The 22,886-nt window shown below is 36.4% G+C and overlaps 1 protein-coding gene across 2 annotated transcripts in view; it reads left to right on the top strand.

Moving 5' to 3' along the window:
- The window catches only part of GARNL3 (GTPase activating Rap/RanGAP domain like 3), a gene marked incomplete at both ends in the record, with an annotated part of 40,109 nt that extends 23,459 nt beyond the window's left edge, over positions 1-16,650 (top strand). For both annotated transcript variants that reach the window (XM_079544842.1, XM_079544843.1), the window contains 16 exons: positions 1,071-1,177; positions 1,785-1,900; positions 2,721-2,825; positions 3,519-3,593; positions 4,593-4,704; positions 5,432-5,530; positions 7,311-7,427; positions 8,080-8,249; positions 9,470-9,628; positions 10,945-11,011; positions 12,388-12,495; positions 13,226-13,344; positions 13,775-13,910; positions 15,055-15,264; positions 15,619-15,730; positions 16,494-16,650. In XM_079544842.1, the coding sequence (XP_079400968.1) occupies positions 1,071-1,177; positions 1,785-1,900; positions 2,721-2,825; positions 3,519-3,593; positions 4,593-4,704; positions 5,432-5,530; positions 7,311-7,427; positions 8,080-8,249; positions 9,470-9,628; positions 10,945-11,011; positions 12,388-12,495; positions 13,226-13,344; positions 13,775-13,910; positions 15,055-15,264; positions 15,619-15,730; positions 16,494-16,650 (1,969 nt within the window). The remainder of the gene's footprint in view (positions 1-1,070; positions 1,178-1,784; positions 1,901-2,720; positions 2,826-3,518; positions 3,594-4,592; positions 4,705-5,431; positions 5,531-7,310; positions 7,428-8,079; positions 8,250-9,469; positions 9,629-10,944; positions 11,012-12,387; positions 12,496-13,225; positions 13,345-13,774; positions 13,911-15,054; positions 15,265-15,618; positions 15,731-16,493) is intronic.
- Positions 16,651-22,886: the final 6,236 nt, after the last annotated feature.

Here is a 22,886-nt window from a genome sequence, read left to right as displayed (position 1 = left end):
CTGTCTTCATGAAGGAATGTTTATTTTAATCTTTTCCTTTCAACACATAATCTGGGCCACTTGTACCAACCACAACCCGTGATTTCAGAAACTGCTCCTCAGATCTGATCACATGATTCCAACATACAGTAATTCCTGGATTGATTTGGAAGTTTTTTATATGTATGGATATGTACAGCTCAAAGGATTTTTTTTGCTAGAAATAGCGTTCTTATTTTATACAGATAATAAATTTAAATATTAATGCTATAAGTATCTGTAGAACTCTGTATCACTGTGTTTGTCTGGCATACTGCTAAAACTAGCTCAAGAAAAAATCAAGCAGTATGATATTTCATTTTTTGTTTGTTTTCTACTTCATAGATTTTTTTTTTTTTTTACTTGTTCTGCTCAAGCTAAAGAACATTTCATACCGTGTATCAAGATAAATGACTAATTTTTACCTAGACTGAATAAGATAGATATAGGGGACTTCTGAATTTGTTCCTTGAACAGTTTGTTTCTAGTACCTGGAGAATATTGTATGCACAGTTTTGTTACCTGCCATTCTTGAGATACTGGATCCTTTGCTGATCAGTAGTAATCAGCAGGTACAGCTTTCATGGGAGCAGTTCTCAGTCTTGCTTCCTCAACAAAAGTGAATTTGCTGTTCCCAATATAAATTCAGTTGTATTTGCACTGTTACTCAGAAAGATTCTCATGCATGTGGTGAATGCACAGGTGAGAGAGAAAGCTTTACCTGTAATGAGAACATCTTGCAGGGGAACAGCTGTTCTTTTTGGAAAGGACTAGATTTTACTAGCACTGTTAACAGCATTAATCTGTAAGTAGAATTACAAAGTTCTATCATAATTTTAGTGTCTCATTATTTATGTAAATAATTCATGGTTTTGGTTCAAGTGAATAATTCCAATTGAGTGCCCATTTATGAGGTTTTTTTCGTTCAGCTCATGGAAATTTTTCTCCCAGACATTCCCAGATAACCATTTCTGGTTCTTTTTTTCTCTCTGTAAAAATGACAGACTTTGAAAGTGGCTTCCAATATAGATAAATACTTGTTCTTTCAACAGGCTAAAAATATTTTCAGAAGAAAGCGTTCCTCTCTTTGGGCCTCCACTTCCATCCCCACCTGTGTTTACAAATCACCAGGAATTCAGGGATTTTGTTTTGGTTAAATGTAAGTCAGTTTTCCTTTTGCTAGAAATACTTTTTTAGTAATTACTTGTCCAGTGCTTGTTACAGGAAGCAGTCCTTAATGCATTCCAGGAACCTGATGGAGGACTTTTGCCACTGTGTTATATTCCCCAAAAATACCCGGATAATTGAGGTTACCCTTGAAGACTAGGTTTTGTTGGCCAGAGACTTCTTTAAAAAGCTTAAATCAGGTTTTGTTGGTCTTGTCATCATGACCGGTAGATCAATAACCGATACCTAGCATAATAATCATGATTTTGCTCTCTTACCTGACAGGAACTTAACTGTTAACTTATCTCACATATTACTCAAAAATATTTAAATTGGTTTCATACTTACATTGATTCTGTCTTTTTTATATTGTATTTTTTATATTGGTTAGGTAGTTATTGGGGTGCTTTGTTGAATGCTGCCATTACTCTTTCTTCCCTCTTAAGCTTGAAGGATTGTTATTTACTAAAAACATGTAAAAAGGAGGCAAAACTAAGTAACTGCGAGAAAACTGGGTATACTGGTACAGAAGCAAACTGCAGTCGGTAGAAGGTAGCAAAGCAATTAAAGTAATATACCTTCTTTTCTACAATTTTTAGTAATAAATGGGGAAAAAGCCACCTTGGAAACACCAACGTTTTCTCAGAAACGTCAGCGCACTCTAGACATGCTGATCCGCTCTTTATACCAGGACCTGATGCCTGATCTACACAAGGTAAATGCTAGTCAGTAATGATCTCTGTGCTTTGCGTATGTTCTTATTTTAGTACGTGAAAAGCTCTGCTGCATTGAAAGACTGAAATTCTGATGAGAAAACTGAATTACATATACTAGGCTAAATACTAATTGTCACATAATTTGTTTTACGGTTATATGAAAGTAGACAGACAGTCCTTTCAGGATTGGACTTTTCATGCACTTAACAGATCTGAGGAGAAGCATAGCAATCTTGCACTTTGTATAAGCTTACCTGCAACAAGAGTATAGAATAGTTAGGAACTGAGTATTCAAAGCAGGTATTTGAATTTGTCTTGTTATCATAAAAGCAGCTCTTGTCGCATTATGTGCAACTTTGGATTACTGTGATTAAGCATGAGATATCTTCATTTTAGATGATGAAGACTCAGTCTTAATGCGATTCTTAACTAAAAAGAAGTTGAATACTTCCAGAATTGGAAAGGTGTTTTTTCTCACTGTTTATTTCTCTTAGCTAAATGGGTCTGCTTAAGCTTTCTTGTTCATGTATTCATGTCTGCAACCTTGCTTGAATTGTACCGTGTGAGTGATAAATGATGACAAGAAGAAAAATAGAGCAGTCAAGGATTGGATTAATAGCAACTTCTGTTCTCAGAGAAACCTTCCAATTAATTGATCCAGTTAGTTGATGATAGGAAAATGTATTAAAAAGAAAGGCAGAAAATGTAAATGATACCACAGCAAATAAAATGAAGTTAAAAGATTATGAAAACTTTGATTCAACTGGAGGAAAAAAAAAAAAAAAAAAAAAAAAAAAAGCTGCTTTTTTCTTTTTTTAGAACATGCTGAACAGGAGGTCCTTCAGTGATGTGTTACCGGAGTCTCCAAAATCAACACGGAAGAAAGAGGAAGCTCGGCAAGCAGAATTTGTCCGACTTGGTCAGGTAGGATGAATTTCAGAAGTATGCATTTATGTTTACAAGACTGTGTCTTAATGTTATAGAAACACTGGATTTTTGTATGCTGTAAATATAAACAAGGAAGATATATAAGATACCTTAAGTAGACGTGTTATCCGTCTCAATGAAAATATATTCATACAGTATTTCTCTAGAGTTTTTAGACCTTTTAGAATCAGCATACTTCTAGTTATTTGTGACTGAAGAATTTGTGTTGCTGTGACTGTGCCTTAAGCACCACCCCCCAGGTAGTGCATATGTGCAGTTGGAGTGGCTTGTTATGTAGTTTTGCAAGTGTAACACCAGCTTGTTAACAGACAGAAGGATCTGCTAACCAGCTCTAACTGCTTGAATTGTGTAAATGGCCAGCTGACATCATTGGAATAGGGGCTTCTGTCTATTACTAAGTTGGACAGTTCATGTAATGAATTTTCCATTTTTTTTAAAAGCTGTGTATCTTTTGTCTGGGAAGATAGTCCATAGTGGTTAGTGTGCATTTTGACATAGATAATTATGTTTTCTTTCTGAATTACTGAAAACGTAACAGAAAATCCAAACTAAGTAAGCTAAGCTATTTTCTTGTCCTAAATTATCTGTTCTATATAGTCTTTAACTTACATACTAGTGATAAAAACTTCATTTAATTAAAGTATTTTATTTTATTTTATTTTATTTTAGGCACTCAAACTGAAAACTGGTGTGAAAGGGGATACACCAGCTACCTTGGCAAATACAAGCTTTTGTAAAAAGGAGGTGAGTGAACCTGTCTGTTTAAGGAGAGTTACTAGAAAATGAAATGTTAGTGAATATGGTGTACGTATATGCCATATGATGTACATGGCATTGTATATCAGTTCTGTATACTATTTATTTACTTACATAATTAGGTGCTATAGCAACGAAGTATATGCAGTAGTATTGCATAATACTAAAGTGATTCTGCAGACAGTAGCAATTAAAGGATGAGCCTGGACGTAGAAGCATTTCTCAAGTTAAAGCAAATTGGGATATCTTTATGTCATGAGGTTATTTGATGAAAAAGACACGTGTTTTCCATAGACAATCATCTTAAATTATTTTTACTTCTTTATCAAGTTTGAAACAAAATTCAGTTGTGTTTTTATTTTCTGTAACTACGAGATTCTTTTTCCAGGGATTGGAAAATGTAATCTATGCTTTTCTGCATGCATCTTATACAAAGAAGCTTCAAAGGTGCTTGTAGAGTTTCAGACTTCAGTTTACTGTTTAATATTGGGGATGGAGGGAGCCAGATTTCAGGAGACAGATATGAAGAACGCATGACAGAAGCAGAGTTTGGAGGAAAGACAGCTGTAACAGTACCATTTCTAAATACAATCCGAACTACAGAATATAAGCAAATTGTATGTGCATGGTAGTGCATACATTTTAAGTCTGTGGTATTTAAAAAATAAAAAAATAATATTAAGCATTTCCAGCGTTGCAGTGAATATCCACTGAATTGCACTAAAACATTGGTTTTAGTTATAGTGTTTCAAGAACATGCCTTATTATTGTATTAGTCTCCAAATCCAATTGATAGCCGGGAGTATTTTCTCTGCAAGAAAATTAAATAGATTTTGATATTTCAAATTTTAAAAAATATACTCTTAGGAAATATATTCTCCCAGATGTGTTTACATGTTACTGCTTGCCATTGTCCATCATGTTCTGTGTCTGTCTGATCTGTATTTCTTAGTGTGCTTATTGTGTATCCCTTATGTTAATTCATAGCCTTGGGAGTCCCAGTCTTTCTGCAGTAATTTTCCTCATGAGATCATCTGTGCAGATTCTTGGGGCCAGTCCTTGCTGGTTTCTACAGATGCTGGCGTCTTGTTAATAGATGGTTAGTAAATGATCATGTGTTTTCGTGTTAACTATTTTTGTATCTGAACATGGTCTTGAAAACATATGTTCATAAGCTCTGCTCAGGTATTGGTTAGTTCTCACCTCCATTGATATTTACCAATCCAAGTAAATTTATTACATTTATGTCACCTATTTGCAGAATTTTTCTCTGCATCAGAATCAAGCCATATTTGATGGCCCATTTTAATGCAGATTTCTGAATGTTTTATTATTTCAGATGCTGTTACTTGACCATCCGAAAAGACTCAATAAGTTAAATTCAAGCTCAAGGAGTGTCACGTGGTCTGTCTGCATTTGTTAGCCCTTTGTGATACTAGTGAGCATGAAGCCCAAAGCTTATGCAGCAATGGAAGCCTGCTTCTTCAATAGCAGTGCTTTTGCTAGTTTGACCCTTATCTTCTGTGTGCCACAAAAGACCGTCAGGCTTGAGGGAATTAAGCTAATTCTCAGTGAATATTCTCAAATTCTCTAAAGGATGGTCCCTTTTCTGCTTCATTTGCATTATCTGATCCATGGCAATGATAAAAGTCTGCCATAAGGAAATATAGGCTATGATGCTACAGTATATTAAGCAGTTTCTTACAGGATGCTTTATTTTAGTGAGGGGGGAAAAAAAAAAGGCTTTTATTGCAAGAAGAAGTTCAAAACCACTAACTACCAAATTTTAGCAGAATTTTAAAGAAATTTGTGTGCTTCCTTTTTAGATGGTCAAACTGCTGTTCAAGTATTTGATAAAACTCTGCAAATAAAGCAGATGCATGTGTTGGAAGCTCTGGATTATTTGATTGCCCGAACAGATAAAGGTAGGAGAGGTCCCTGTTAATTGGTTCTCTTATGAATATATCTGGTTAACTTCTTATTTGGCAGGCACATCAATAGGAAGGAATATTTTAACTCTTTTTCTTTAAGAGATTACTTTACTGGAAAAAAATGCTCTACATTTTAATTCCTGCAGCGCTAGATATGTATTATCACCTTTTCTCACATCACCTAGCCATTTTTAAATTGCTTTTGTTAGGTTTTAGAGCTTTTATTGTTGCTCTTTTGACATCCTTCCACCTCTTTCTCTTTGCTGACTTCTTCTGGGTTGCTCACATGCTATTTCCTTTGTCTCAGTGCTTTAGAATGCTTTAGGATTTGCATGACTCATGGGCACGGGCAGTCGCATCATACTAGTAGTGACATATATTAAATGTCTCATTTAGAATAAAAGGTACAACAACTTCTGATTTTTTGTTGTTGTTGTCTTCTAAAAGGTGTGGGGAAAAAAGAAATCCCTAGATATGTTCAGAATGATGCTTCAGTGCAAACCTTAAGCTGGTCACACTGAATCATAGAATTTTTTGGGTTGGAAGGGACCTTTTTAGGTCATCTAGTACAGCTTTCCATCCCCCATCATGGTCACAGCCGTCTTTCAGTATATGAGGTTGCCCAGAGCCTTGTTCAGCCTGATTCTTCCAGAGATCAGGCAACCACAGCTTCTCTAGGCAGCCTGTTCCAGCACCTTACCCCCTTCGTATTTAAGAAACTCATTCATGGAAGCACACATTCTTGAGTGTACATATTTTTGAAAAGAGAGGGACTTCATCCATTTTGTTTTCATTTTCTCAGTGTTGACAGTAAGAATTTGCTCTGAGTCAATGTTTGAAGTTATGGTGGACTTACGGAAGCATTATGCCTTCTTACTCTAATACTTTCTGTGGGAGAAGAAAGTCATGTATGCGCCAAAGGTCATCCTAATTCGTGTTGCTCTTCTATCAGCACTGAAGGCAGCACCTGTGATCTTGCTTTTGTATTTATAGCAGGAGCTACACTGGCTACATATTTAGAAAATGTGCTTAATTTTTTCCAGTTATACCAGCTGCTCTATTGAAAGAATATACCTGTGTCAGAAAATCTTGCTTTGTTTGCATTTTAAGAAGTTTGCTTTCTTATGTAAGGTTCTTAAAGAGTAGCTTATTTTCAACTGTTAATAGTAGTGCACCATTATTTATTTATTTAAATTTAGGAGTGTATTCTACTCACATCTGTCATCATGGAAAATAGATTTAACTGTGGTAGTGGATGCGGTGTTATTTTTGCAGTTGGAAAGTATCTTGAATGTGTGTAACTTTGAAGAACGGCAAAACCAGTCTGCCTCCAGGGGCAGGTTTTCAAACTGTTAAGAGTCCAGTTATCAGCTGCTAGACATTTATAGTTAACCCTTCTACTCTTGCCTTTAGTTTGCCTCTGCTGTATTTTCACTGTTTTCCAGTAGCGTATATCTCACTGTTCTAAAGATCTTATATAATTTGTTGAGGTTTTTTTTGTTTGTTTGTTTGTTCGTTTGTTTTCAACACAGTCTGAGGGGAAACTTCTACTGAACTGAAGGCATTGGTTTCTAGGATTATAAAGACTAGAGTGTGTTCACAAGCAGTCTTTCCTTGTTGTCGCATTCCTACTTACACCCAGAGAAGCAAAATTATTTATCTTTTGCTTTTATGACACTGCCCTGTTTATTAGGAACTGCACCTCTTCGGAAGTATTAATTTCAGAACACCATCATCTTTTTCTAAGTATTTTTTGGCTTTTTCCATCCTTCAGGGAAAGACTCCCGTCTCCTTGTCTTCAGATTGAGTTCAGTCCAAAAAGATATAGAAACAAAGCAGGTGATAAGAAGCAAATATGACTGCAGAGAAAATAAATTGGAGAGAACAAAAGGTGATTTTACTATCTTATGTTAAAAGTATCCCACGATACTATTATGGCTTATTAGCTTCCTGTTGCAGATTTTCACCTTTAGTTTTTTTGTTTGGTTGTTTCCTTTAACTCTGAACAGTTAATTCAAACTTTGTTAAGATTTTCTGAAAATAAGATTGGGTGTAGTCCAGCGTGCCTGTTGAGAGCTTGGTAAAATTACCATGTTACTTGATAATCACTGCTGATGAAAAGCTCTAGAGAAAAGCATGTATGTTGCTTTCAGAATTGGGGGATATAATAAGAACTGTATGTCTCACATTCATGTATTAAGATCACTGTAAATTGGAGAAACACTGACAAATCTATTTTGAATAGTAGCACTCAGAATAGTTTGAGTATTGATTATTTTAATGGATGTAAACATTTTCTGATCTTCAGCAGCAAGCTGGAAAGGGTTAACATGATTTAACCCTTGTTAAAAGGAAAAATACAATTTAACCCTTGTATTTATTCTTAAATACAATTTAAGAATCACATCATTTTGTCTTTTTCTAGATGTTAGTGCTATCCTATTGCAGTTCTGTTGCACTCTTGTACTAACCATCGTTCAAATACAGAACATAAAAGCAGTCATTACCCCGAATAATTACAATCTGGAACATTGTTTCCTTAGGCTGCCATTTATATGCTATTAATACTCACCATGGCGGTGAACTGAGGATTGTTGTGGCTATTCGGAACAAACTACTTCTCATCATAAAGAAATACAATCCATGCAACAGTTTAACAGGCAGCTCTCCATCATTATCTGAATCTCCATTAGAGGAGTTCCAGTATATCCGGGTACGTGTAATCTGGTCACTAATTGCCTTTACAGACTGAGCAGCACTCAGCTAGTGGGGCAGAAAGGTAAAGAGCATGCATTTTGTCTTTCTGAACTTCCAGACAGATATAAGCAAGAAGCAGTATGATGGAGCTCCATTGTTCAAGGGCCAAAGAAATCTTTCAGATTTATTTAAGTGAATTTGTTTGCTCTACGTCATGTTTCTGTGCTTAGAAAGATGTGCTTTCAGACTAAGTCTGAAAAAGAGAGTAGTTTTATTTACTGAGTTCCCAGGGCTCGTTATTGGGGCTGCTTCTATTTAAGATCTTTATTAACAACCCTCTAAGTTTGCAGATGACACCAAGCTGGGAGGCAGTGTTGATCTGTCTGAGGGGAGAAAGGCACTAAAGAGGGACCTGGATAGACTGGATCGATGGGCTAAGGTTAACTGTATGAGTTTCAGTAGGGTCAGGTGTTGGGTCCTGCATTTTGGTCACAACTCCAGGCAATCCTACAGGCTTGGAGAAGAGTGGCTAGAACGCTGCCTGATGGAAAAGGACTTGGTGCACTGATGGAAAGTTGGCTGAATATGAGCCAGCAGTGTGCCCAGGTGGCCAAGAAGGCCAGTGGCATCCTGGCTTGTATCGGGAATGATGTGGTGAGCAGGACTAGGGAAGTCATCCTGCCCCTGTACTCGGCACTGGTGAGGCCTCACCTCAAGTACTGTGTTCAGTTTGGGGCACCTCAGTACAGAAAGGACATTGAGGTGCTGGAGCAGGTCCAAGAAGGGCAACAAGGGTGAAGAAGGGCCCAGAGAATATGGACTATGAAGAGTGACTGAAGGAACTCGGGCTGTTTGGTCTGAGGAAAAGGAGGCTGAGGGGAGACCTTGTTGCTGTCTTCCAATATCTGAAATATGCTTACAGCAAGAGTGGTGTTGGTTTATTCTCACTGGTGACAGGACAAAGGGAAATGGCCTCTAGCTGCACCAGGGTAAGTTTAGGTTGGATATTAGGAAACACTTCTTTACAGAAAGGGTTGTTGAGCACTGGAATAGGCACCTCAGGGAGGTGGTTGAGTCACCATCCCTGGATGTGTTTAAAAACCGTTTGGATGTGGTGCTCAGGGACATGATTTAGCGGAGGGTTGTTAGCATTGTATGCTTAGGTCGTGATTGGATTTGATGATCTTAAAGGTCTTTTTCAACCTGAGTGATTCTATGATTCTGTTTACCATACAGGAGATATGCCTTTCTGACCCTCCAGTGGTTATGACGCTAGTTGATGGACCTACTGAAGACAGTGACAATATGATTTGTGTAGCTTATCGGCATCAGTTTGATTTAGTTAACGAAAGTACTGGGGAGTCCTACAGACTGCATCATATTGAAGCAAACAAGGTAAGTTTAAGCATGGAACCTATTTTCTTGCAGAACCACACTGAACATTATTTCTTGCAGAATTAGTGCTTGCTGTGCTGACCTGCTGGGAGCACTGTTTACAAAGATCCTATGTCTCCTTTACTTTTCAGTCCAGTCCAACTTCTGCCGTAGGGGCTGTCTGAGATACTTGTCTCTTTTGGAATGTGTGATGATAATTACTTCCGAGAGAGGTATTTACAAGGCATGACACATGAACAAAGAACCTGTGTTTCATTTCTCTGAAATATTGCTGTCAGCGTAAATACAAAGCCGTTATTGTCCTTTTAGTCAGTAGTTTGTGCTTTGCCTTTTCTTTGTGTTCTCAACGTTTTATTGCCAAGATTGCAGCAAAATAACTTCAGTTTTTGGCCACCAGTATCTCATTCAGATATGCTTATATCTTTTAGGTTTTTTTAAGAAACTTCTGCACAGCCAAATAATAAATTAACTATATCTGTCTAACTAAGACAAAGTGTTGCGATTTAAGTAAACATCCTGAGTTTTGGGGGAGGGCAGGGGGGGAAGTTCAAATGTTTCCTGCTGCAGGGAAGATAAAGGGCCACAAAGATGGTGAAGGTCCTGGAGCATCTCTCTATGAAGAAAGGCTGATTGATCTGGGTTCTGTTTAGCCTTGAGAAAAGGAGACTGAGAGGGGACCTGATCCAGGTCTATAAATGTCGAAGGTGTGGGGAGCAGAGTGGTGAGGCCAGACTCTTTTCAGCAGTGTGTGGAGACAGGACAAGGGGAAATGGCCGGAAACTCGGATAGGAAGTTCCGCACCAATGTGCGCAAGAACTTCTTTAGGTGAGGTGACAGAGCACTGGAACAGGCTGCCCAGGGAGGTTGTGGAGTCTCCTTCTCTGGAGATGTTCAAGACCTGCCTGGACACCAACTTGAGTGAGCTGGTGTAGGAAACTGCTTTGGCAGGGGGGTTGGACTCCATGATCTCTGGAGGTCCCTTCCAACCCGTGTGATTCTGCAATACACAGCTGTACTAACTCAAAATTTATATGGCCATATAAATTAGGTAAGGTTTTATACTATAGGCATAGTACTGAATATTCATTACTGAGGTACAGCATTAAATACAAAATAAATTGATTTCCATTCTAAGAGCACTCTGAAAATGAATCACAAAACAGGCCGAATGTGAAAAATCACTTTTTTTTTTTTTTTTTAAATCTGTAATTGTGGAACAACACCAACTGACTGTATTGCTTCAGAGTCAAAAACTGGATGTAATAACTGCAGTATCCCATCTGAATATTCATTATCATTTCCCATTTCCATTGCAGGTTAATTTTGTTGCAGCTATTGATGTATACGAAGATGGTGAAGCTGGTCTACTATTATGTTATAACTGTAAGTATCCAGGGAAGACTGAAAATGGTAGGATCTCGATCTGCATATGGAATTATTTTTTCATTGGAGTCTAGATCTGTGTTTTAAAGTAAATTTCAGAGTTTCACAGATAGTATTTCAGAATACATTCTTTTTGACTTAAATACACATTAGGCAGACTGGAAATTGAAGTACTATTTTATTGGGTATTTTGAATTAGACATACAATAGATATTACTTTGTTACTCACAAAAGTCCTATTCCTTCCAATTTCCTCATTCTTTACCTAACTAAACACTGGATGTTTCCAGGATGTGTATATTGAATTCCTATTTCTAGGACATTATCACAGAGAAACCTACTTCTGGTCTTTAGAGAGTTTACAATTAAGAAAAGATCATCGTAGAACAAATATGAAAACACATGATTTGACAGTTCAGAGTTTGTATTTAGAAAAAGGGTTTTAATACTTCTCTGGTTATAAACTTAGATTCAGTCTAAGGACATAAATAATAGAAAAAAATCAAATCATAGGACGTCCTGCGTTGGAAGGGACCCACAGGAGTCATCAAATCAACTCTTAAAATAGAATTTTACCTAAAAACATTGAAAAGAACTGATAGGAGCAGGTGTATGAGGTGCTCACAGATGTTTTCCTGGAGCCTCCAGTGCAGTCATATGAAGTAGTAAAAATAAAAAGATGATTGCAATTCTTTCTCCTCTTTAAGCCTTCTTTTAATTTGTTGACATAACTTATTTTAAAGGATGTTTTATCAGCACTAGTGAGAGTGTTTAGAGAATAAAATTGGGTAGTGGAAGGTTAAATTCCTCATGATCTAAATCTTCCAAATTAAATTTAGAATTGCATTCCAAGTAGCCAATTCATGTCTGACTCATAAGAAGACTTAGTTTCAGTGCATGTATGGTAGCTAAGAGGTTCACAAGTAACATGATTAATGAAATCAGTATCTGTAGTATCCTATGTGTTTTACAGTCCTTAGAATACATGAAGTAGCATATGGCTGCTTGCATGGCAGTTCTTACAGACAGAGAAGACATGGTTTTCAGAAATGTTGTTGCCTATTTCTCTACCGTAAACAAAATAAGGAGCTGATGATTGTTGAAACAGAATACCACTTACTTTGTGAAACATGCTAACTTATTAAAATGTAGCTCTTTTATATTTATCTTCTAAATGTTCAAACGAAAGCTCGTTTTCCTTATTATCTGTTTAGATACAAAGAGGCTTCTACACAGATGTTTGAGTTTTATCTATCTATCATCTGAACTTAATCTACCTGAAATCTACCTATCTATCTGAAATCTACCTATAAAGTTGACATTTTTAATTTACAGTGTAAAGTGATGGGTGCTTTTTTTTTTGTTTTTTGTAACAGATGTTTGCCAGTATAGAAAAGTGTATCCATTTAATGGTGGTTCTCCACTGATTCAGCCATCAGCTTATGATTTTCACTTTTGCTGGAATCAAGTTCCTTATGCTGTTGGTAAGAAAACATTTATTTTTACTCTTTTATCAATATCTCTTAGTCCTGCGCTTGGCTGTTTCTGGAATTACAGCACGTGTGCTAGAAATACATACAAAAGCAAAATTAATAACATTGTCTATAAAAAATTGTATTTAATAAATTTTGATAAACATAAATTAATAAATTCTCAAGAATTTATTCATGGAGATGATAGTTAATGATTGAAATGTACTGCCCAGGGATATGGTGGAGTCACTCCATTCCTATAGGTACTTAGCAAACATGTGGACAAGACACTAAGGGATATGGTTTAGTGATGGAACTTGGTAGGTCAGATTGATGGTTGGACTTCATGATCTTTGAAGGTCTTTTCCAAAATAGATAATTCTGTGATTCTATAAGCATGTTGCATTAATGATGCCACTTCTGCTAAGTGGCTGTTTTTAGTGTATTTTGAAAAGTAGAGCCTTGGTGCAAAGTTTTTTTTTTCCTTTGCTGAACTATTTTTCCTTTCTCTTTTTTCTGTTTTTTTATTTCCCATTCAGTCTGCATTCTGCCAGACATGGAGAATGAAATCTTGTTCAGGCTTGATGTATCTGAATGTTCATCAGTTTATTAGGCAAACTTTGTCGTAGGAAAGGGAGATGCTGAAGTAGATCAGATACTCAGGAACAGTCTGCACTGAGCAACCAAGAAACACTTACATTAATCATTCTTTTGTGCCAAATAATTTTTTGTTCCGTTGCAGTCTGTGCTTTCCCTTACATACTTGCCTTCACTACTGATTCCATTGAAATACGTTTAGTGGTGAATGGAAATTTAGTCCACACAGCAGTTGTGCCTGAGCTTCAACTTGTAGCATCAAGGGTAAGACACAAGAAAAGCATTTTTGACTATTTGTGAGATGTTGTTGAGATCTGTTTAACATGAAATGTTATCTAAGCCAAATACAAACCAAATCAAAGCTCACAAGTGTGATTTCATTTGTGAAAAACGTTCATCTTTGTGCTCTTAGTATTAAGTACAGTCAGGATCAGAATTGAGCTCACTGTCCTTTATTGCCTGCAGTAATGCATACTTGAGGTATTTGATTGTTTATGGGGCAAAAGCTATTCTGAACATCACAGAAGTTTCCCCAAGATACAGTGAGATAGCCTTTCCCTGATCAGCCCTAATCAAATCAGCAGCAATGCAGCTACAGTGACAATGAAATACAGTGGATAAACATTTGAGCTTTTACTCAGCAAATGATTAAGAAAGTCTTGTAGTACTAATGGTGAGTTCTTTGTCATTTCAGTCGGATATTTATTTTAAAGCTACTGCTGCAGTAAGCGGATCATCTCATAGCAGTTCTAAGGAAATGAGTTCAAGAAGTTCACCTCAAACACCTACAGCTTATGACATGCCAGAATGTTCTCTTTCTTCTTCAGAAGGTAATATGATTTCTAGACAGCTTGAATAATCATCTCTGATTGTTCCAGCAGCTTCCATATCTCAGTGTAGCTGATCTTTAGTAGGAAGAAATTGATCAGATAAAAGATTTTGAGTTAATAGTTGAGAGTGTGGAGGATAGAAATCTTATTACCCAAAGATCTGAATCACCTGGCTTAGCTTTTGCCCAAGTGTATCTCTTTTGAATGAATAGCAGCATTATTTTCAAGAAATCATTTATACAGGGGAGGAAGAATTAAGTTTTACTAGCTAGATGAATCTTTGTCAATATGTCCAAGATTAAAGAAAAAATGGCGTAAAATTATGAGAAAAATTTCAGACTTCACATACACCTTTCCTTTCACGTAAAAACAGCTAAACCATCCCTCAATGATTAGAGTTCTTTTCAAATTCAGAATAAGAAGTGTATCTAGTCACAATCACCTTACTGTAAGGTAATCTGTGAACAGTTGATCTGTAAGGGAACAGTAATGGAGAAACATGGGAGTATCGACTAGATAATGCAATATGTATGTATGCCTTGGACTTTTAAATCTGGTACTGTTGGCAGAAAGGGAGAAGAGAAAGGAATTGGAATTTCAATTTTTAAAAGGTAGTGCTGTTTGATGGTAAGTTGTTAGGTGATTGGGGTTTTTTTTCCCCCAAAAATTAAGAAAATGCAGAGTCTTTTATGTCACTTAAGAAGAAAAGCCATAATTTGAACTATTTGGGATCCAGACTCCAATATTCTGGCAACATATTAAAATATCTGGGGAATCTTGAACAGAATAGTGAGTCATGGTCTTACAGTTGGGATATCAGCCTTAGGACATATAAATTTACCTCCTTTTTCCATTGCTGATTCATCACCTTGCTGAGAGTCAAAAATTTTTTCCTCTGTAAGCCAAAAAGTCAGTGCAAAATGTAGTTCTATTTCTTCCTTCTCCTAGCCTACTTATATTGAAAGGTGCAAAGCAAGAAAGGTCTTGAAGAAGAAAGCAAGAAATGTTATTTGAGTTTAAAAACAAACAAACAAAAAACCCACACAATGATTGTAACTTTTCTGTATGATTTTTCATTTTGAAGTATTATGAACTGATATGGTTGTGAAAGAGTAACGTTCTTTTTTTTCCTTTTGAGTTTCAGGTGAAGTTACATGTAAAAACTTGTATAAAATTCCTCTTAGTAATCTGGTAGGGCGAAGCATTGAACGACCTCTGAAGTCACCTTTGACTCCTAAAGTCGTCACTACTCCAACATCCGGCGGCATCACCTCTCTTCCTGTTACTCACTCACTATCCTTATCTCGCATGGAAATTAAAGAAATTGCAAACAGAACACGTAAAGAATTGCTGGGTAAACTCCCCTTGTTCTTCAGTGTATATATATCAGTTACCACTAATATAATTTCTAATTTTTGGAGCATCTTTGGACTAATCTCATTATAGTCAGATTAGTGACAGACAACCAGTGTTCATAAATAAGTAGTACAAACAAAACAATAAGAAAATGTTGTTTGCAAGTAGTTTAGGTAGTGTCTGGTCATATATAAGGTGACCACATTCTAAGTCAGCTGAAAGCTGTTTAATTAAAAATGAAAATAAGTGAAAAAATGAAAATTTAAAAAAAAAAAAAAAAAAAAAAAAAACACATTTTTGTGAATGCTTTATTTTCTGATGAGAATATTAAGACTTTTATTCCTTTATTGAGGCCTCTTGGATGAGCCTATTCCCAAGACAGAAGGTTCACAGAAGCAAAAAAAGATTCCTCGAAGACAGTCAGACCCCAAGCAGGGAGCAGTAAGATCAACTAGTAGTGACAGGTAAATAAATGTATGGGCTTTAGGAAGGAGCCTAAATTAGACCATAAATGTTTTGAGAATTGATTGCTTTTCAACCGGTTTATGGTTTTCCCAGTTAGGTAGGGATTGACTGAGGCCTTTGTGAATTTCATGCTAATGTGTTTTAGTATCTAATAACAGCACTGAGATGGGCTATGCATATTGCTAAAAGACATGTTATAAGCAAAGAAAGGCTAAGTGGGATTTTGTGGAGGACCTACTGCAGTTGGGCCTGTCACTAGGACTTGAACTACTAAATTCACACTGCAGACTGAATTATTGTTTTCTTCATATCTTCTTGTCTTGCTATTTCCAAAATAAATTTTGCAAATAAACATTATTGCATTTGTCTGTTTGGCTCTGCTTACCAGACCCTACTGCCATTATGTTGTTTTCTCTGTTTTTATAACCTGCATTTGTGATGACTAGCAGCAGAATTCAGCCAAGATACAATAGACTGAGATTATTTTTTGTTAATCTGCTGCAGTATAAACTATTTTACTATTTGGAAGTTATAATGAGGGGGACAATTCATTAGGATTACCTTTTGGCAATAATTTGATATTTGTAATCTTTGTTTTAATAAGAATTGTTATGGAAGCAGAGTTAAACAGAGAGAAACTCAGTTTTAATGATCTGTCTTTAGGATGACTTGATTGTATGTAGAAATAGCCACTGACCCTACCTGCCCCTTTTCTGTGTATTTTTTTTTTTTTTTTAGTGACTTTTGTCTTCATCTTTGCAGAATAATCTCAGCCTCTTTCGAAAGCTATTCTGAGGGTCGTCATCTTTCCACTAGTTCAGATCCTGATTCTGTAGCAAACAGGGAGGAGAGCTCACCATTTAGCTATCCATTTCATCTGACTTCTTTATCTGATGAAGACATCATTGACTTGAAGTGAAGACAGACAAGACTGTTCCTTACTTCACCTTTTCTTACAACTCTGTGAGCTCTGTAGGAATGTCACAAACAGTGCTTCTAGTGGTAAAATGTGGCTGGAAGTATTGGTGATTAATCTTTATAGGTCTCATGTTGTTCTGGCTTGCTTAGCCTGGTTTGGTGATGCTTGCATCTTTGATGTCTGTTTGTTTTCTTATTTTAGTTAATGAACTATTACTTTTCTGTGGTATTTTAAAGGTAGGTTATCAATGAGAGCTTCAGGCTGAAATTGAAGTAAATAAAAAGTATTTCTTATTCTGAGCTACCTGAAGTAGCATTCTGCGAAGTTAATTGCTCTTACTAATGTTGTGTGTTGTTTTACAGCAGTGTGTGCAATGTAGGAAGAATTTTGTAATGAAAATCACTCCTTTTGTTGTTTTTTTTTAATCTTAAAAAAGCTTAAAAAAAAAAAAAAAAAAAAAAAAAAGCTTCTAGGCAAGATCTTCTCAAACAGTGCAGTCTGTCCTGGAACTGATGCAGCTGTTTTTTGTTCAATGAAGAATCAAGAATATTCTAAAAAGATCAGGTGACATATGAACATGCTTTTTTCTCTGACCTGTCTGTGTACATATTTTTAGAGGAACTTGAAAACTGTTTTGGCATTAAGAATCTTTGAGTAGAGGGAGTTTTATTTAAAAACAAACAAACAAACAAAAAAAAACAAAAAAAAAAAACCACATAGATCTTCCTTAAAAATTTAAAATCAAAATTATACTATATTTCTCCATCTAGTGGAACAACATTTCTGTAATGCACCTTGAGATTTCCTCATTACAGGCAGAAGCCACCCCCTAATTCTGATTATGGAAGGATTCCTGTGCAGGCATCAAAATTTGTTGTTTGCTCTCGTATCAACAATAGAAGTCACTGCTTCAGATAAACATTTTTCTAAGTGGACCAGACTAAAATTTTACTGCTAGGAAGCTAGTTTGCTATGATGAAATAGCCATAGAAAATCTTTTGTCTTGTTAAAGGACAAAATTTCATCATTAAGCTTGATTATTTTTTTTTAACCCTTCTATCTATGCCAAAAAGTCAATTTTAAACAATATTTTGAAAGAGTTTGCTGTCTTTCATGAAAATGTGATGCTTCCAGGCTTTTTATATAGAAAGATGTGGGCTTTATTAGCAGGTATTTCTTGCTGCTTATGTAGACATAATTCTGTATCCTTGATTTTTTTTTTTTTTTTTTTTTTTTTTTTTTAATATGTAGTATATGTAAGCATGACCATGTGATGATTTCTGCCTTTTGCTTCTGCCTGTCTGAATGTGAAACTTTTTGGAAAATTTTTCATGCCCTGTTTATTGTATTATGATAGATTAATATCTCCACCTAAGAAAATATGCAAGGCCATAACTTAAAAGAATAACTTCTTTTTCTTGAGCAAGAAAAGAAGCAATAATTTAATCAGTACTTTGTTCAGGAGCAGAAGCAGTATTAACCAGTGACTGCTTCTTTTTTTTTATTATTTTTTTTATTCTTTGGGCAACCATGGATGTGTGGGGTGAGCCTTAATAAACTTCTGAAAGGAAGTGCCACCTTAAAGTCTTTGCAGGAGCTTGTAATTCTGTTCAGAATGTTTTCAGAGGCCATAGTCATTTATCCCAACCTATCTGTCTTGTCAGTTGAGGTTTGAGAAGAATTGGTCTGGAAGTATCATATGGTCCTTATCCTGCTGGAAGTTGTGAACACTTTCGTGGACTTAATGAATCCACTTTAGGAAGCACTGTTGGCACTTAGATATTTTTAGAAAGCAGAAGCATCGCCGTTTTCAGTACACAAATTTCAGAGCGTAGTACTTAATTTCTTTTGTGTGGGTGTTTTTGAAGTCTGTACCAGTTTGTTTTGCTGCAAAACTCAGGCTTGATTTAAAATAATATTTTAACTGGAAACTTTGCTTAGTGATTTTGGAATATCACATCGTAAATGTACTGCAGAAGTTCACTTCTGTTATTCTAGCATAATTTAACATAAGTGAAGAACCTGAACAAACGTGTTAAAAGGCATGGAAAGACCCTTATAGACGGAGCACTGTAGAAGAATAGAGAAAGTCTGACAGTACCTGATCCCTGCCTATGGTGGTAGGCAGAATGATAAAAGATTGGTATTTGTGTCAAACCAATATGTGACAATACATAGATGGGGTATAAGGCAAGAATTACTTTGTTTAAGCAGAACCACAACACTGCCAACAGAGAGAAGCTTTGTAGTTCTACCCGTAATAGCAACATTGATGACATCTAGCCAATACTAAAAGTGGCAAAAGGATTGTAAGGAATACGGCATTTACATTTTATGTGAGACAAAAAAATAAAGACTAGCTTCATGGTGTTTATCTGGAACAAAACATTGGCATAGTTTGAAGATGGAAACATAGTTGCTGTGTCAACTCACTTGTCTTAACCCTGCCTCTTCTGACCCACCAGCTGAATTTTATGATATAGCTTGACTTAATGGGTCAACTGTTATGTTAGTCACATTGGAAACTACCAGACCTAAAAGAATTAATACTCACGTAGGACAGGCAAGATCTGAACAGTGGAAAAATTACCTGTATCCATTCCTAATGTATGTAGTGCCTTAACAATAACATTTTTCCTTCTGTAATTAATCAGTATGCCATATAGGCATGCAACAATAATATTAGACCTAGTAAAAGGAGATGAAGAGGTCAGGCAATGCTGATTTTTAATATTACTCCTAGATGTGGTAACTAAGGCTTTATGGTCACATTCATGTCATTTATTATCTACTTACTGTCAGAGAATATCCTGGAGTGTGGGTAGAAGACAGGGAATGTGGTAGTTTTGCTTGGATTTTGTTTGATGCAAGCCACAAGAACCAAACTGTGAAATTCTTTATGACATTTGTCTTACCTAAAAGACAAAATAACACAAAATGTGAAGCTGCTAGGGCAACTGACAAATAGCCACTGTACAAGGATGTGGTTTCTGTTGGCTTAAAACTGTCATCAGACTCTCACATACTATGTGCATCTTTGTGTGATGAAATGTTGTCCTCAGAACTAGCAGTCTCAAAATAGGACAAAGTTTTAATACATCTGCGTAATCTCTTCTTCAGACCAATGTCAAGTGACCAGGGAAAATGAAATGGCTTCCTGGAAGGCTACTTGGATGGACTGCTATGCTGTTGTTCACTCCAGTCCCTCGAAGCCGTGTTATTTCCTCTCCTGTCTGCAATGTGCATGCTTCTATTCAATTAGCTTGGAAAGTAGCCTTGGGCACAAAAAGCATAGCCCTTTCTATCTCAAGTACAGCCGTTCTGATTTTCACATCTTGTGTTAAAACTGCCATTTACCGGTGTTCTTGGTGTTGGCTGACCAACATATATTTGAGAGAGAATATTTGGAACTGCAGCAAGGATGGGTAGTAGCTTCATCTAATGGAGAACACTGGAAAATAAGCTTGCTACCACCACATCCAGTAGAAGTGTGGAAAAGTCTTTCTGTGAAGGATGAGCTGTTACCAGCTTGAATGCTTGCTTTTAAACTAAAGCTTTTAAACTAAAAGTCAATTCTGGACTCTTAACACAGATAAGGTGCTGCTAGAAGTGTTTTGTGTCCTAGTTTGCTGGATTTGTTGGAGGAGGAGGGCTTTTAACTTCTCCTGGATAATGGAATTGTCATCACTTCTGCACAGTACCTTAGTCTGACTAAATTACAGGAATTTAGTTTACTCTGGTTCAAGAAGCAGGACTGAACAGACAGCTAATTTAGAATGGACTTGTGCCTTCTCAATAGCATCAGTGATACATATAGAATCACAGGATGGATAAAGTTGGAAGAGACCAGAGGAGATCATCTAGCCCAAAACTCACCCCCACATATCTCCATTCAAAACTACATAAACTAGAGCAGCTTGTTCAGTATCATGTTATTGAATTTTGATTCAGTTCAAGAATGAATAAGCAGCATTTTCAGCAACTCATCATCCTTTTATTACATTTACTTTGTAACATGCCTATGAACCATCACAACTTTGAATAGGACTCAAGAGCCCTGGGACACATTAGTTTATTCCTTCCCACATGCATAATATGTGGCTCTTAAGGCTGAAGCTTGATGAGTCCTTCCCAAGGTCTTTACAGCTTGGCATTTAGGAACTCCAGAACAGAGATTAAACCTACTTGGGATCCAGACTAACTGTCCTTTCTTTCTAGTCTCAGAAATGGAAAGTAATGAAATGTTTCCTTCTGAGGAGAGAGAGAGACTGAAGTGTACGATGAGGAAGGGCTAAGTGCTCCTAAGATGGTAAAGGATAGGTTCTAGATTGAATGAACAAATATGATTAATAACTTCAGTTGCTTGGTTTGCAAAGGACAGGTTGACCTGTCCTGGTTACAATTGTTTCCTAGTTTGGAGCTATTTTTTTTGATTTGTTCTGGCTTTTTTGTGTTGGTTGTTTGTTTGTTATGTTTGTTTTTGAAATGCATGACTGGATGTCAGCTGGCACCCAGAATGAGTCGCAATTCTGCTGTCTGCTTTCATGTGACTTTCTATACATATGCAAGTATGCAAGCATTTGTGATTGACTGATAGATTCAAATTTCAAAGTATTTCTTGATTCAAATTATTTTTGGATGGTCAACTGAATAAACGTTAAAACATTTCTTAGTAAGGCAAATAACAGGTTAGATTGCACCCACAAGAAGCATAGCACTGTTATGTACACCTAAGGTTGCTGTGCCTGCCCTTTCCTCTCTGTTGTTATAGGTGTCTTTAGATAAGCCACAAACTCCTGCAGGCCTTTCTGAAAATGTGCATTTATGACTTGCGTTTGCAGATGCAAGAGCTTCCCCAGAGCTTTTGGCTTAATCTGCATTTGAGACATAGTCTTTTCAGTTTGGATGTTTTAACATGTGTATATACATGTGTGTGTCATACTCAATAGTGTCATTATTAACAACTTTGATGTCATGTGCCCAGTGCTTGCTAATTCTGTAAAAGCACTTTTCTCAGAAATCCAAGCATAGCCTGATTTTGTGGGGAAACAGGTTATACTCTGAGAACTAAATACACTGCATTAACAATATGAGGAAGCTTCTGTGACAGTATGCAGCAAGCACACAGGATAAAAAGTACGGATACTGTTACTATAATTGATCACAGCCATTTCACCAGTCTGCTTAATGTCTAGATGCTTCACTTTGTTGTTGCACACCTGCAACTGACTGACTACTTCTTTGTTACTGAAAATTATATTAGATTAATGATCTGATGGAAAAAACTGAGATTATTTTTCTCTTATTTATAGCTCTATTACATATTTAACTGGTTGGATGGAAATGTTGTCTCTAAAGGTTTTTGCAAGAAAGTGTAATCAACGTGCAATGTCAGTTTTAACAGAGACTTTGAATGTTAGTGGGCTGTTTTGTAATTTAGTAACTGCCGTGTTAAGACAGATGCTGAGTCTGTGATCAAAACCTCTTTACTACCACTTGTCTTAAATGCCAGTGTATTACCATTGTGTTTAATGTCATGTGATAGTGCATATGCTTTGTGTTTTAGATGTAGCATCTAAATAGAAACATTCCTGTCGCAGCTGGAAATGTTTTAAGTGCGATTTATTGTTATTGTGGAGGAGGAAGAAGTGATTTACTACTTCATATGTAATAAATTTTACATCAGTTCTTTCTTTCAAACTTGCAGGGCTTTTCTAAATTTGGTTCAGGGATTACTATAGTTCTCTAGAAATGTTTTAAACCTGTTGTTCATTTAAGGACTCTTAGACTCATGAGATTGGCCATAAGCTCTATTCCTCTTTGCCAAGAACAGTCTAGGATTGGTTTGTTTCTGGGTGTTGTTAAGACTCAGACCTTCTCCAGTGGTTGATTTTTACCCCTCAAGTTAACACTATAAAAGAGAATTTCTTCTTTTTTTGTGGCAAAGGGTATAGTTTCTCAGTCTACGCAATCTGTTCTTTCCTTCTGAAAATGAAATGCTAAAATACATCCTGCTGAGAGCAATAACCTGTCCTGTGATTTAAATGCAGTCCTAGATACTGGACCTCTGTAGGAGAAATAATGCCATCTTAACACTAGCACCCAGCCTTTGTCTATTTACACTTTGGATCAAGACTTATTCTATTGGCAGGTTTCCCAGATGCAGAAGCAGTAACACACGTAAAGGAAAAGTTACAGCAATCCAAAATTAAAGTCCTGACTGTAGCATAAATTTC

Source organism: Tetrao urogallus (assembly GCF_951394365.1).
Source record: "Tetrao urogallus genome assembly, chromosome: 19".
NCBI lineage: Eukaryota > Metazoa > Chordata > Aves > Galliformes > Phasianidae > Tetrao > Tetrao urogallus.
The sequence above is the reverse complement of the archived record's forward strand: the minus strand, read 5'-3'. Positions and strand labels throughout refer to the sequence as shown.